The sequence below is a fragment of the Delphinus delphis genome, chromosome 5 (assembly GCF_949987515.2).
Source record: "Delphinus delphis chromosome 5, mDelDel1.2, whole genome shotgun sequence".
Classification (NCBI taxonomy): Eukaryota; Metazoa; Chordata; class Mammalia; order Artiodactyla; family Delphinidae; genus Delphinus; species Delphinus delphis.
In genome coordinates this window covers 77,281,957-77,295,096 of record NC_082687.1, presented here as the reverse complement: position 1 = coordinate 77,295,096, position 13,140 = coordinate 77,281,957, and the positions used below count along the sequence as shown (strand labels likewise).

Below are 13,140 nucleotides of genomic sequence, written 5' to 3'. Positions count from 1 at the left end.
ATGACGCTGAGCATGTGTTTTCCTTTGCCAGTTCAATAGGGAGAAAATGATACCTTGTTTATATTTTGAATTTTTTCCAGTTACCAGCGGAAACTTTATATGATTTATAGTGACATCACATTCAGAGATCTCATACTTCTTTCACTTGTAGCTGTGTAAATCTGGGGCTTAGAATCAGACTATAAACTCCATACAAGGCAATTTTTTTTTGTTTGTGAGTTTACATGTTTGATATTTCATAGAGTCCAGCATGTCATTTTTCTTCGTTACAAACAAACAAACAAAATTTCAAAATAGACAACCTTTGTTAGGTTACGTAAACTTTGGGAAATTTTCGTTGCTACAAAATTCTGTATTTTTGATTTGTCTAATATGATATGCAATCTCAGTATGTGAATTTATTATACTACGATATAAATGGACTAATTTTACTTATGAAATAATCCATGTGAAAACGTATCCAGTGTGATTACAAGAGACAATGGATAGAACAAAGTATCTTCTTATCTATTTATTAATATTTATTGAGTGGCCATACGATATGAATACTGAAATGGACTTTCTTGATGATACACTAAACTGAACTTTCTCGGTGATACACAGGGACTGTTAGGTGAAAAATATGGGAACATCCGAATCCCTGGAGAAGTTGAAGCGTCAGAGTTTGAAATGATTTTGGATGCTGCCATAGAGGCGAAGCTGGAGACCAAGTTACTGGAAGAGTGGTACTGTCGGGACGAGAACGCGGTGCCAGCAGCTTATTACCTCAGACCCAAATCGGAAATGCTGAAAAGCAATAAAAATGCAGTAAGCTATCTTTCTCTCCGAAGTATGTCTCTCTCCATGACTTTAAACAGTTTATGTCACCCAGGGGTAGTTTTCGCCACAGAAAAGGCACAGGAGACAGAAAATTATTCTGCCCTGGACCCTAAATTTCCTTTTAACAACTAAATCCAAAGCTAAGAAATCTTCTAATTTTTAATCCACCTTTCTTTTTTGGCATCTCAGACTTTCCTGCTGGGGTCTTTTCCTTCTTCATGAAGTATATCTCTTAGAAGTTCCATTAACAGAGGTGTATTAGTGATAAATTCTGTTTATCTGAAAATATTTGTATTTTTCTCATTTCGCTATAACGTGTCTCTATATATTCTGACTGGTGTATGTTGTGCTTCCCACATTTGCGAATCCATGCATTCCATCAGTTTTGGAAATTTCTCAGCCATCCTCTCATCAAATAATGTCCCTCCTCTATTCCTTTTGTTCTTTCCTTTGTGCTCTTTAATTAGATGTACAATAGATTGCCTCAGTCTATTCTCCACATCTCTTTTTTAAATTTGTTTAACTTTTGCTTTTTATTTTTTTAAATTTTATTGAAGTATAGTTGATTTACAATGTGTTCATTTCTGCTGGACAGTAATGTGATTCAGTTATACATATACATACATTCTTTTTCATTTTCTTTTCCATTATGGTTCATCACAAGATATTGAATATAGTTCCCTGTGCTTTACAGTAGGACCTTGTTGTTTATCCATCCTATATATAATAATTTGTACCTGTATCCTCCATGTCTCTTAATTGTCTTTTACATTGTCAATTTCCTTATCTTTCTGTGCTGCTGTCCAGAAAATTATTTTAGATCTTTCATCCAGTTCATCAATTTTCTTCTTCAGCTGTGTCCACTCTGTTCATGCTTGAGTTTTCAAGTTCAAGAGTTATATTTTTAATTTGTGAAAGATTTTTTTGGGGGGGGGTCTTTTAAAAATCTGCCTAGCTGTTTTTTATAGTCTCTAGTTTTTTAATTCAGTATGTTCCTTTAACATTTCATACATTGTTAATTTATATTCTTGTGCCTTATGTAGAATCTTGCAGTGAGGTTGAGTCATGCATGAATATGATGGAAACATTAGCATTGTCTCTTCTCCAGCTTGGTTCCCAAATGTATCAATCATGTGTCCCCCGTAACTGAACGAAGGAGGAAGAGAAAATGGGTGGGACTATTCATTGCACAGACATTTTAGAGATTAAAAGAAGGCATAGCTATCCATCCCTCTTCCAAAGAGAACATCCTTGATACATTCAGCACCCAGGCAGCTCTGAGAGGAGAAGAGCCGTGGGTTAGCAACAGCTCTTCATTTAAGGACCCTGTGTCCATACTCCAATATAAAATAAAAAGTTAAAAAAAAAAAAAGAACCCTGCGTCTTTGTCATTCTGACATTTAGCATAAAGCATGCTCTCCATGCAAAATGAAATCATGTCAGATGCCTCGATTTTTCTTCTTCTTCTTCACATGCATTTTTCAAAGTAATTATCTGCAAGACTATGGAGATGAATATTGGGGTAAACCCCAAACCATTCTCTTAGGTAAATATGCCAGAAGTAAAGGTAGTAGCTGGTAAAACAGATATCAAGAAACATGATACCTCAAGAAATCAGTTTTACAAAGTTGTAAAACTTACACATATATTACTATTTAATTGGCTTTAGTTGTTCCTTCTTCATTTGATTCCATGATCGTCTAGGGAAGCTTCAATTATTCTCTAAACCCCACATGATATTTCTGCATAAACTGTTGTTAAGTAAATGAATGCTTGAATAAGATTATCAGCAAGACTCTATAAATGTTACTTTCTTGGTAGGTACTCCTATTTTATTTCCTAAAGGATCATAAAAATAAATGAGGAAGAGGGCTTCCCCGGTGGCGCAGTGGCTGACAGTCCGCCTGCCGATGCAGGGGACACGGGTTCGTGCCCCGGTCCGGGAAGATCCCACATGCCACAGAGCGGCTGGGCCCGTGAGCCATGGCCGCTGAGCCTGTGCGTCCGGAGCCTGTGCTCTGCAACGGGAGAGGCCACAACAGTGAGAGGCCCACGTACAGCAAAAAATAAATAAATAAATAAATAAATAAATAAATGAGGAAGAAACAACTAAAGACAATTAAATAGTAACATGAGTACCTTCCCTTTAACTGTCTCTCCTCTTTAGAGGGTAGTGAAGATATGATTTTGTTATGACATTTGTATCAAAACTCAAGCAGGAAATACATGGTATATTAAGAAATCCCAACAAACAAATCCTGTTTGGATTCACACCGTTGTGTCACCTGGGCAAGTGCACATCACTTTCAGGGTACTGGGGAGAGGAAATGAGATACTGACTGTTAGGCACCTATTATGATAAGGCAAAGAGTAGACTTTCAAATAACTTGCTCTTAAAGAGTAGACTTTCAAATAACTTGCTCTTGCTCTTAAAGACTGGGTCTTCTATGATGATTTTAAGACCAATATCTCACTTTTACAATTCCATAGGTGCAGCCCCCTGCCAATGCTGAGAATGAGAAGACCTGGCAAGAGATATCAGATGAGATCAAGAAGGTATTTAAGGTTGCTGTAAAACTGTTACATGAAAAGAGGAAAATGAAACACAGCCAAGCCAAGAGGTACCTGTTCTCAGGTAATTTTTATGCATCTTCAGTAAACTGAGGAATAGATAAATAATAGATATATTCGCCGCTTCCCTTTTATGGTTCCGCAAATTTAGTTGCATTTACTGCCCGATGAAATTTAATTTTTCTACATGTTTCCATCTCCTGGGGAGGCAGGTATTCTTTTTATTCAAAGATAAGCCTTTACTTAACTTGAGGAATTCTCCAAAAAATGTGACTTTAAAGGAACACAGAGGAGGCTGGATATAATAGACCAGACTCTGCCACTGTTTCTCAGTTGAGCTGCTCATTCATTCACTCAGCAAACACTTATTGAGTGCACACCATATGCCAGGCACTGGGACTACAACAATGACAAAGAAGGCAAGGTCTCTGCTCTCCTGGAACTTACTTTTTTAGTGGGGGCAGCGGGGATAAGTGATAGGCAATCAGATAAATGAACAATATCATTTCAGAAAGGATAAGTGCTACGAATAAAACAAAACACAGTAACAGGATAATAGGGACTGATGAAGGCTGAGGGGGGTCCAGACTTAGATGGGGCAGGCGGTAAGGAAATGACTTTCGAGCCAAATGACAGAACGAATCAGAGCCGGCAATGCCATATCTAAAATAGAGAATTCCAGGCAAAGGGATTACCAGGTTCAAGGTCCCTGAGACAAGAATGTGCTTAGCAAATTCTAGGAGCAGGAAGAAGGTAAAGGTAGCCAGGCTTGGAGAAGGAGAGATGAGATCAGAAGGTGGGCACAGGCCATAATAAGGACCTTGTGTTTTATTCTGCTGTCAACAGAAATAATCAATAAACAATCTCTAATAGGAATAGAAAAGAATTTTATTTGAGCCTGAGGACTATAGCCCAAGAGACACAGATTTAAGAAGTACTTAAACTGTGTTGCACCTGACTGCAAAATGGGGGAGGCTCATATAGGCAAAAATCACAAAGTTACAGTTAGTCGTCACATGAGTAATTTATCAAGAATCATCATTGGAGCTGACAAGAAGTCAGGATGCTTGTCAAATAAGGATTGGTTGGGGTCTGAAGTGGTCGCACAGGTACAAGGGGAGACCTTGAGACCTAGGCAGATGCTAGCAGATATTGTTTTAAGAACGACAATATCCTTGTATCCTTGAGTCTGATACAGCTCAGAGAATTCAAGTTCTCAGTGATACAGGAACATGTCTGAAAGCACATCCCAATGGCCACCCGGCTCCATTTTGAATGCCTGAACCACAGTTATTCCGTTTTGATTTTTAAATGGTTAAATCAGATTTTAGTGGTTAAATCAGAGGTACAATGCCTGTTTGACAGACCAGAAGACAGGCTGTTGTAGTTAGCATAAACATCAAGCCAAACCATGTGTAAGCCAGAATGACTTCCCATACCTGTGACAATTTCTTCCATCACTGGGTAAGATGGGAAGCCATCGGAGGTTGGGAAGTAAGGGAGTGGCGGGATCTAATTTAACCTTAAAATAAAAGTCTCCCCAGCTACCGAGCAGAGACTCACTTGTGGGCCTTTCTCAGCCGTGGAAAAGAGGCTTTACTTTGAGGAATTGCCCAGGAAACCACATATCTGAAGAAATATCTCAGTCACAGTTTCCAGGGGACAAACACACCTGGGTAAAAGTAATCAGTTAAGTAGCATTTATTTTGAGAGTTGATAGTAAAGAATTATTGAAGAAAAAGCAACAGTAGTTGCATTTTCAGACTGGTTTTGTGAATGGTGTAGCAAAACGTTTGTGAAAACCGAAGAAGCACTTGATATCATTCTCCTTGGATATATATGTATTTCAAGCTCAGAGGAATTATATATAATTTTGACAAATTCATTCTCCTGACGCTGTCAAAAAATTAGGTCTTATTTTAGTTCTCCCTAAAAGTACTAAAATTGGCAGGAATAAGTACTATCTTTAGAATATACAGGTTAACATATATCCTTATTCCTTTGGGATCTTTTTGACCCATTTAGAAGCCCTGGTTCTTCAAGGGCAGAACTACCCAGTTTTTAAAAATATGCTGTATTAGGAAAAAAACACCAAGAGCAAAAACTTTCCTATTCCTGATGTAAGAGACACCAGTTAGGGGAGGGTATCCTTTCGCTTAGAGTCAGACAGCTCAAGTGTTCAAATATTCATCGGCAAACACTTTCTCTTAATTTTCTCCACACTAAAGAACATGGTCCACATGGATAGCCATATGAAGATTAATAATCTCATACTATGTAGTACGAACTACTACACGAGGACTATTTTCTACTTGGGGTTACATCTTAAAGATATGCATGATCATGAAATTTTTATTTACTTTACATTCCAAACTCATTTTAAGAGAATGTCTGCACAATGAAAATTGCTGAAGAAGGGCCAACTCTTTGAAATGAATAGAGTATATTTGTTTTGTGCCTGTCTCTCCAGCCTATCAATAACCAAGGTTGTGGTTGGACCAACCCTTATGCTTCCTTCTATGATTGCAAGATACCCTTCGGCAATCACCATCAGGAAAGTTTGAAAAAATAAAGCCTTATTACTCACAGGAGCTGGCAATTACACAGCACACCTGGGGCCACACAGCAAGGTCACAGAGAGAGAGAGAGGGAGGGAGGGAGGGAGGGAGGGAGGGAGAGGGAGGGGGAGGGAGGGAGGGAGAGGGAGGGGGAGGGAGGGAGGGAGAGGGAGGGGGAGGGAGGGAGGGAGGGAGAGAGAGGGAGGGAGGGAGAGGGAGGGAGGGAGGGAGGGACAGAGGGGGAGGGAGGGAGGGAGGGAGAGAGGGACGGAGGGAGGGAGAGGGAGGGGGAGGGAGGGAGGGAGGGAGGGAGAGAGAGAGAGAGGGAGGGAGGGAGGGACGGAGGGGGAGGGAGGGAGGGAGAGAGAGAGAGAGGGAGGGAGGGAGGGACGGAGGGGGAGGGAGGGAGGGAGGGAGGGAGGGAGAGAGAGAGAGAGAGGGAGGGAGGGAGGGAGGGACGGAGGGGGAGGGAGGGAGGGAGAGAGAGAGAGAGAGAGTGAGTGAGCGGACATTGGGTTTTGCTTTTACTGGGCTCACTCTTTATTGGTGAATTTAAAACATAAGAGCGGGAATTTAAAGCACAGGAAGAGAAAAAAACAAGTGGCCCAAAATTTCAGTGATTACTGAAATCAACCAAGATCTCTAAAACAAAGGAACCTCAGTGAGTGGAGGTGGCCTGGCTCTGTATGTGTGGTTGGGGATGAGTTTGTTCAAGATAGCCATCATTGAAGTGGATGCATCAGCAATCAAAGCTCAAGTCAGACACATATTACAAACAAACAAACAAAACAAAACCCCCCAAAAACGTCAGGGTTTGTGCTACAATAGTACTTTAATATTTTTAAGCATACCAGATAGAACCTGGAAATGTGTACTATTTATATTTGAATGTATTTTTTCACAACACTTCCAGTTTTATCTTTTTAAATAACAGGAAAGGAAGAGAAGTAAATTAGACTCCAAAACAGTGCCCTACTGTGAATGCCACAACTGAGTGGTCTTGGGAATAGTAGAGAGCTGAACGTCTCATGAATGATAGCTGCCAGGGCTGGGAATCTCCCCCTAGTTTTACCTTCATCAGGTTCTGTGATGGTTAAACTTTAGGATATTAAGGAAAACGCAAAGACAGAAAACAAATACATTATTCTAGTAAGGGGGAAGCTTATAATATTCATTGACAAATAAATATCAGGAATTATTATTAATAGAAGTCCCCCAAAATGTTGAGGATGCACTTTGCTTCTAAAAATAACTCTACAGAGTTGATTTTGTCTCGCATGACTCATTTATTCAGGGATATTTATCAACCAGACATTCTTGCATACAGCCTCTTTTTATCCCCCTGAGCCAAGCTTGGATGGGCTCTACCAGCTTGATTTGTCTGTATCTCTTTTCATGTTGCATTTATGATCAACACGCCTGATTGGCACTCTGTTTCCATAGAGGTGATAACAAAGTCAGGTTACAGTTGGTCTGTTTTCTGGGAGTCCGGGGTGACAGTACATATCTCTAATTATCATCCATTACATACAGATACTGCAGGTGGATCACCTCCTTTCTCTTCATGTTACTCGGTATACAGCACTGGCTAACCTAGTGTGCCCCTAGCATTGTGCCCAGATGGTTGGAAAAGAGATGTGCCAAAGGCTGCTTTCTGTGGGAGCTCATAATGTCCAGATTTCTTACATCTTCGCCTGTCTACATTATAACAAGTTCTTAATCTTCTATAAAAAGAAGAGTAGATATATGTTACAAAAGCTCCTTTAACTGGCCTCCTGAACCAACTTGCCTGAATAAAACCCTTTGTAAAACATACTGATGTGAGGGCTTCCCTGGTGGCGCAGTGATTGAGAGTCCGCCTGCCAATGCAAGGGACACGCGTTCGTGTCCCAGTCCGGGAAGATCCCACATGCCGCGGAGCAGCTGGGCCCGTGAGCCATGGCCGCTGAGCCTGCGCGTCCGGAGCCTGTGCTCCGCAATGGGAGAAGCCACAACAGTGAGAGGCCCGCGTACCGCAAAAAAAAAAAAAAAAAAAAAAACATACTGATGTGAATGGCACAGCTCATTCAACACTGGTGGCTATACACATGTCTTTTTTACTTAAGTCACAAATTTTTATCAATTGCTATCATTACTGGAAAAAAACAGTATCACAGAAGTTCTGCTAAAAGGCACCATTTTAAAATAAAATTCCCACCTTCCTTAATAGTTACTCTAGAGAATACATCTATGTTCTAGGTTTTGCTCGATGTCGGCGTTGTGGCCAGCACATTGAGATGTTCTCAGTTACGACCAGACCCATCCCTCCCCCCATGTTTCCACCAGATCCCAGCCCAGTAGTCACCCCCTTAAGAGAGCCTCCCCTGACTTCTCCAAGTGGGTTAGACCTCCGGGTGGGTTTGATCTCATGGCACCATGTTATTCACCTTCACGGGCCTAAAAATAATCATAATACATTTGTGGGACTCTGTGATTCATGTCTGCCATCCTCCACTGGACTGTAAGCTTCATAAGGGTTTTTTTTTTTTTTTAACATTCTCAATTTTCTCTTACCATTGTATCCTAAGAAACTAGCAGCGTACCTGGAACATAGTAGATGCTCAATTAAGACCAATCGGATGAAGAAAAGCAGAAAGGCAGAGGAGGAAGGGAGGGCAGCCCATTTTAAAAGCCTGCTTGCCTTAAAATTCATTTCCATTGGTTTAATTATTTTATTTATTTTTTATTTGACTTCCCTAAAACCATGCGTAAATGATATTTTTATTACTACTGATCCAATTTTCAATGTTCTTATGGGGTCTCAAATGATTTAGAATGCTTATTTACTTTTATGTAAACATATGTATTGTAAGCCCTAACATGGTTTCTCTCACAAGAAATAAAGCTACAAACTAAGTCATTTTTCTGTACCTGCTCTGATGGATATAATGGTATTTAACAGTGACATGGATAATGGATAAATAAAATCAGCACATAAGTATATTTGAACCCGTTTTTATATTTTTATTTCCACGTATCTGTCTGGGGTACAATGCATCTCAAACAAAATGGTGAAACCACGTTGTAAGGAGAGACTGAGAAGGAAGCAATAGACTAGATACATCACTTGGCCTCTTCCTCATTCTCTCCTGGCCCCAGTCCGTGCCTGCTCTCCACTCTTAGAACTCCTGAAGTCTGGGAGGGAAGCCAAACAGGAACTTAAGTGTCAACCAGAAGCTTGGTATGCTTTCTTTCTTATGCTTATGTTCCCTCAGGTTGCGGAGGAAATGAAATCATTTTATTTAGAACCCATTGTTCTGGGCTCCAGGCTGTTTAGGAAAAGACAAATAGGAAATTAAGGAATTGAGAAATTATTCTAGAGACGACTCTGCTACACACTATAAGCAAAATAAACTACCACTAATGACTTGAGAGTTATGCGCTCGGAGCGTGGGTGTGTTGCATCTTTGTTCTAGACAATAAACTCCTTGCTGTATTTTCTTTCAGCTATAGAGGATGAGTTTGACTTTGCTCTAGGGAAGCAAACTCCAGCATTCCTGAAGAAATGTGTTTGCTATATTAGGAAAATTGCTAACATTGAGCGTTTCGTGAAAATCCCGGAGATGGGAAAATACATGGATATAACTGGAGCAGAACCAAGGATTATTCGGGACCCAGAAGCCCAAGAGAAGCTGATAAAACTCCGGGATGAGTTTATTCCTACCATTGTTGCATCATCTAATCTGAGAGTGTACACATCTGTTACTCATTGTGACATGAAACTAGGCTATTCCCAAGAAATAGAAAACCATTACATAGAAGGACTCGGTAAACAATTTTATGAGGACATGATTGACATAATTCAGGCCACGGTGCAACAGAATTTTGACACAGAAACGGATACACTCTATGACGAAATCCTTCAGCATTCATCACTATGTAAAACGTATGCCTCCTTCTACGAGTACAAATGTGAATCTCTAAACATCGTGCATAAATACATTCTTCCAAGCAAAACTGGGCACATCAACCCTCTTGTTATATACGGTGGACCGTGCACTGGGAAGACCCTTCTGCTAGCTGAAGTAGCAAAGAAGGTAAAAGCCTATTCTTTTACATGTATATTTGTAAAAAATTTTACTTTGGGGAAAAGATCAACTGATCAAATTCACTTCCATTTTCTGTGTTTACTATCCGAATTATAATCGGTCCTTTAGGAATGGATACTTCAGTGTTTCTCTTTCGCTGGTATAACAGTTATACTGAAAGAATAAGACTCACGGGGTCCAATTCTAGAATAGCTTTGTTTTGTCTCTTACTGTTCAAACTCATGTTATGGGGCTAGTTCTCACCTAGATAGAAACTAGGGCAGATCTCACAACTCTTCTCATCACTCTCAGCAAAGACAAGCACTCCAATCGCTTCTGGATATTAACTCCATCTCAGTTCAGCAATTACTATGTCCAGTCAAAGATGATAATTAAAACTTCAGTCTACATCTCCCTGCCTGAGCCGAGGTCGACCATACACAAGGCACCTCCAGTGGGAAATAGGGACACGGCCACCTTCTCTTTTCTTTCAGCACACAGCACTTCTTCCCCTCTGTCCCTAACCCCAGCTGCATTCTGACCCCTGTAGGGTTGTGGTTTAGGGGATGTAGGAAAGGTAAGGTGGCCAGAACATTCTTATATGACCAGTACTGTTCTGACCTGGGTTCGGCACTCTGGTCCTGGCAGGTGTTTAACACTTCTGTTTCTTCTGAGGTCTTTTCATGGTTTCCCAAAGGTCCTTTCCCTCCCCCATCCCCCACCTTGTCCTCACTGAGCATCTCTCACCTACAGTTCCCTAGGGTGACACAGGGAACTGCATTGCTTTTCTATCTAGCTGGTCACCTCCATAGCTCCTAGGCATCCAGCAACACACATTTCTAGTATCTTTCTGCCAAGAACCTCTCCACAACCCAGCAAACCCCCTTAGACCTGGGAAAACAGAACCGACAGAAACCCTCGTCAGCTCACGCTTGCCAGTGGCCCACATATGATACATGGGAAACACTCAGGTATTGTTTTGCCCTGAGAAACTCCAGCTCCAATACGGCAGCTCTCTTATCACTCCTCCATCAGAGCAGCTAGCCAGCCTCATTCACTCAACCTCCATATTCCTCAGATGTCATCAGATACAGATGGCCATGTCTCCCAAGCCCTAGGGGGCGTCCTGAAAGTGGTCCATTGCAGCCCCTTTCCCTAGGCTAGAACTGAGGGGTGGGCATCTCTCAGCCCTCCCCTTTGGGAGTGGAGTGGTGAGAGATACAGCCCACGGCATCCTCATCTCCCACTTTTTTCTTGGCCTCTTGAATCTCTTTTTCAGGCTGGAGGTGGGTAGTCCATCAAAGGTAGCAAAACTAATTTTCAAAACTCCCTTTCAAGTCTTGCAAGATGGGCCAGAGCTTCTATCTGAATGCGGTATCTATTGTCTAAACCGGCTGACACTAGTACCAGTTTTAACCTCCTGTTACACTTGCTATCAAAGGCTGATGGTTTATATTATCCTGGTGTTACTTCAGAATCTTCGTATTGTTCTTCCCATGGTCAGTCTCTTACGAACAGATCTTTCTTTAACTTTGTGAACATTCTCATGATTTATCACGTGCTACACAATTTCAGGTAGGTCATCTTGAGGACAAGAACTGGAACAATTGTGTTGCACCTTATGGGGGGATTACGTTCCAAAGTAAGGTCACAGGAGACAATCGGGTGTATCAAGCTTATTGGGTTGGCCAAAAAGTTCATTCGGGCTTTTCTGTAACACTTATGGAAAAACCTGAACGAACTTTTTGGCCAGTCCCAATACTTGCAAAGTCCTTAGGAAGGCCCATTTACAATCTCTCAATCTGCCAAGCCCAGCTGCTGGTTTTTCTTCCTGTGTTAGGATGTGCTTTCTTTCTTTAACTGAACACCCAATGAAATGGCAGGCTTACACTTTAGGGACATGTTGCATCAAAATAAACGTGTGCATGTGCACGTGTGTGACTGTCTGTCTTTGAACACTACTTTGTACATCCATCTTCAAACTTTAGAATTATTCCAAGGAAGCAAGATAGTAACACTACAAGGGGAACTGAAATCAAATGAGAAAACATTGGTGTGTGCATTTCACCCTCATTCTGGGGCTTTTTCCTTGTGGAGCAGGGGAGGGTAAAGGTGGTTGGAGGGCCAATGTGCATGTGATGCGACCCTGTGTGTCTAGCATGGGAGTTACATGATGTGTGCTGATATGCCTGTATACATACGCAGTTCCTGTGGCCAGTGTGGCAACAGTTAGTCAGGTTTCTGAGCTCTCGCTGTTGCGGATATGTTGTCCAACCACCAGCTCTCCTGAGGAGGCTTGCCTATTTCCAGGTCCCCTGTCTGGACTCTGCCTGCTTCTCCTCCCTCCTGGGGAACATCTGCTCCCCCCACCCCCTGCCACCCCCATCAACAACAACCTGTGCTCTCGTGAGCTCACGTTCCTTGTAAGGATGCAGACAGGCCTCCCGTGTTTATCTCCAGGTTACCTCCTGTGCAATCGGCTTCTCCTTGGACGTGAGCTCATGATCAGAGGGCCATTCTTTACAGACATCACACATCCTACAACACGTGATTGGGAGGAGGGAGGACGATGCATATAATCACCATAAGCCATCCACATAGGGACAAACAAACTGTCTTCTGTTTCTGATTTGCCACCGAAGGACAGCTGTAAAATGGCAACATTACCTTCCTCCAAATTAGCTTCAAAGGTTTGGGCCAAACACCGACAACGAGTTGCTTATTTTCCTTAACAGTTCATTCTGAAACTGACATCCATGAATCTTTTCTAAACTTACTCATACGTTAACCTGAACAATTGGGGAAACAAGTTTCATAAACTTACTTCTTAATGTGTTAAATAATATGTCCTTTTCTAAGAAGTATCCTCGGTGAATTCCAAGGATTGCTGAATAGTATTTTCTCCCTAAAAATATACTTTGGAGTGTTTTACACTTTGATCATATCCCTTTTTGTCTTTACCTTTCCAGACAGAAAAATATTAAACCTAGCACCCCCCTCATATACTTTATCTCTTTAACTATACAATTTAAAAAGGGACAGTGGCAGAGAGAGAACACTAGAATGAAGGTCAGATATGACTTCTACTCCGTTTTCATATCTTGGTAATCATTTAACTCCAAGCA

At 41.4% G+C, this 13,140-nt stretch overlaps 1 protein-coding gene across 1 annotated transcript in view; it reads left to right on the top strand.

The window, feature by feature from the left end:
* Positions 1-13,140, top strand: part of NWD2 (NACHT and WD repeat domain containing 2) — a 204,399-nt gene that overhangs the window by 184,278 nt on the left and 6,981 nt on the right. The window contains exons 4-6 of the mRNA XM_060011765.1: positions 604-807; positions 3,310-3,454; positions 9,435-10,024. Of these exons, the coding sequence (XP_059867748.1) occupies positions 604-807; positions 3,310-3,454; positions 9,435-10,024 (939 nt within the window). The remainder of the gene's footprint in view (positions 1-603; positions 808-3,309; positions 3,455-9,434; positions 10,025-13,140) is intronic.